This window comes from Austrofundulus limnaeus, unplaced genomic scaffold, assembly GCF_001266775.1.
Source record: "Austrofundulus limnaeus strain Quisiro unplaced genomic scaffold, Austrofundulus_limnaeus-1.0 Scaffold441, whole genome shotgun sequence".
Classification (NCBI taxonomy): domain Eukaryota; kingdom Metazoa; phylum Chordata; class Actinopteri; order Cyprinodontiformes; family Rivulidae; genus Austrofundulus; species Austrofundulus limnaeus.
This window is the reverse complement of record NW_013952843.1, coordinates 291409-294428: the sequence shown is the minus strand read 5'-3', so window position 1 is coordinate 294428 and position 3020 is coordinate 291409. Positions and strand designations below refer to the sequence as shown.

The following is a 3020-nucleotide window of genomic DNA, read 5'->3' as shown; positions in this document are numbered from 1 at the left end:
GTGGTTCATAAACAGACGGTTTGGAAGCTAAGATCCGGATCCTGTTCTGGTTTTTCTGCAGCGACGTCTCGATTTTAACCCAAAATCCTTTCATAAACCCTGAGCTCCTGACTGTACTCCTGATTGTTTCATAGTAAAGTTACGTAAGCGTGTTTGTAAAAGCAGACTGAGTGAATAATCTGTTCCAGAGCAGAGTAAACACTGAGCAGCAGCAGGATGCAGGAGGCAACACCTGCACTCTGTTTGGCCGAGGTGGAGCTGGGACTGGAGGAGGGAAAGAGAGAGAGAGGAGGACTCTGCAGRAGTCAGGATGAAGGAAGAGGAGGAGTGGGGGGGATGGGCAACAGGCCCAGTTTCACCCTCCTCCCTCCACTTTCTGCTGCCTGGATGTGAGCATCGATTGGAGGAGCAGAGGCTGAATGAGAGATTTCTGCTTAATAATTTAAAAAAAGGGTTKGAAACGCTGCCGTTGCTCACTAAATCACAAAATAACCCACTAATACTAAAATCAGCTGAGTCATGTTTCGTTGGCGACAATTACGAGATGTTTGTTTACATTCGAACATCCCTTTAGTCTGGAGGATAGTTAGTAAAATAATCCCATAGGCGGTATACCGTTTTGTACCGAAAACCGGTTTTTATTTTTGTTATGATATGACTTTTCTGAATACCTGTGTAAATAGCCTGAACGTGRGGAACGTTTCGTCGCGGCCGCCAGTGAACTGTTTCCCTGYGGACACGTTTCCGCASAGCACCGCTAAGCGCATTAGCATGCTAACATTGTTGGAACAACTGGCGGCGGGTGGTGTGTTTCAGCCACTTATATGGTCTGACGTAAAAAATAAATCCCGTTTTCACCATTGCTGAATAGTCAGTGATGTGCACGGTTAGATTTAACGCGCTACGTTATAACGGAGATGTTACTGCTTGGAAACTCTAGCGTGCTTCAATTGTGAAAAGCCCGGGGAGAAGTAGATTTGTAATGTAGCGGAGTTGACTGGTGTGCAAAGTTAGTCGTCCTTTTAAGTTTTATTAACACGCAACGATAGACCAGATAATGTTTTTTTTCTCAARCCTTCACGATCGGACCTAAATGCATGATCGCTGCCTACAACCAGGCAAAGAAGAAAAGACGTATAAAAGTGGGGAAACAGTGATGCAGTAAAAGAAAAAAGTCAATAAGCAAAGTTTGTACATTTTATTATCAGCTGAGCTGTGAGGAAAAAAAATACCGTCAAATACCGTGAAACCGGTGTAATTGTTGAAAATACCGTGATATAAAATTTGGGTCATACTGCCCAGCTCTATAATCCCAAGGCGTAAACAGAGGTGGAAAGATCAAAAGTTTAGCTAAGTTCTGTAGCTTCAAACACTGAATGACATGAACGTTTACCATTGTTTTAACATGAACATACATAATTTATCATATTAGCCTAAAATAAAACCAAAATATGTTCAGACTTTCGTTCTCAATCACGTCAGCGTGAGGCGACTAAAAGGTCAATAAATCAAAATATCTACAAGAAAATGTTCTTAAATGAACCCAGATAATCGTTAAATTATTTTTGAAGTGGTTAGAAGCAACTGAAAGTTAAACTGCTGCGTTTAGGTTAAGAGTTAGAATTAATTTGAAATATTTCTGCAACCATCGTCTGTGTTCTGATGAGGAAACTTTAATAATTCTGTTCTGTAAATCAAAAATTCACCCTAATGTAAAAATATTTGATTAATCCAAGGTACTCACCAGGTGCTGCTGTCTCTTTTCTGTCAAAAAGTCATTTAAATTTTTTTTATTGATTGAYTTAAAAAAAAAGTCATTTTAAAACAGCAGAAAAACAAAACAGAGTAGGCCTCTAACAACAGGTGTCCTAATTAGTAACTCGCAACAGGTGTGTGGAGTAAAGTAAACTAGCCAAAGACATTAACACAAAGGAAATTAATCAAAAACAAAACTAATAATAAAAATTATCCAGAAAAATTATTAGAAAACATAGAATCATAGAAATTACAGTGATAAACACTGGCTAACTGCTAGCTATTTTCGTAATTATATTTTTAAATTTGTTACAACAGCTTTTTAATTTGTTTTTAAAGTACAAGACCTGTCAAAGGATAAAGGCCCTTTTAATATAAAAATAAGTAAGATACTGTATCATACATAGTTAATGTAGAAACAAGCTGTGTAGTTAGCTACACAACTATCTTAGCTATCTATTTAGCTAGCTTGCTATCTATCAAGCTAGCTAACTAGCTATCTCTAATATTAGGTAGGGCTGTGTATTGCAAGAATTTGGCGATACGATACATATAACAGAGGGGTCACGATACGATATATCCCAATATATTGCGATACTGTAAGCAAGGCAATATATTGCGATATATTGCGATTTTTTTGTCCAAAAATTCTATTAAATAAAAACCTCTTACTGAAAAAAAAAAGCCAATGTTTACTTACAATGCTAATGCTACCCTTACTCTCTGGTGCTCAAGAGGTAGAGGAGCCAAACGGCTGGCTCACTGCTGCCAACTAGTGGTCAAAGGCTGAACTACAACATAAAAATTAATAGTTGGCAAGAAGGTTGACATTTTAAACCTTAGTTAAAAATCGATACAGGGCTTTAGAATATCAATACAGTATCGGGAAATGAAATATCGCGATATTTCAGTGTATCGATATTTTCTTACATCCCTAATATTAGGCCACATTATCTTAGTAGCAATCCATTTAACTAGTTTGTCATCAAGCTGCTAACTAGCTAACTAATTACATTGTTAGCTACATTTCTATTTTAGCAGCTATTATGTAGGTGGGAACTAAGTAATTATATAGTTGGCTACATTACTATCTTAGTAGCAATCATTTAACTAGTTTGTCATCAAGCTGCTAACTAGCTAACTAATTACATTGTTAGCTACATTTCTATTTTAGCAGCTATTATGTAGGTGGGAACTAAGTAATTATATAGTTGGCTACATTACTATCTTAGTAGCAATCATTTAACTAGTTTGTCATCAAGCTG

The 3020-nt window shown here is 37.1% G+C and overlaps 1 protein-coding gene across 1 annotated transcript in view; it reads right to left on the bottom strand.

Annotated features, from left to right (window-relative positions):
• Nucleotides 1–305: 305 nt before the first annotated feature.
• akna (AT-hook transcription factor) overlaps nt 306–3020 on the bottom strand; it is a gene marked incomplete in the record, with an annotated part of 20183 nt that continues 17468 nt past the window's right edge. Inside the window, 1 exon segment of the mRNA XM_014024824.1 lies at nt 306–415. Coding sequence (XP_013880278.1) covers nt 306–415 — 110 coding nt within the window.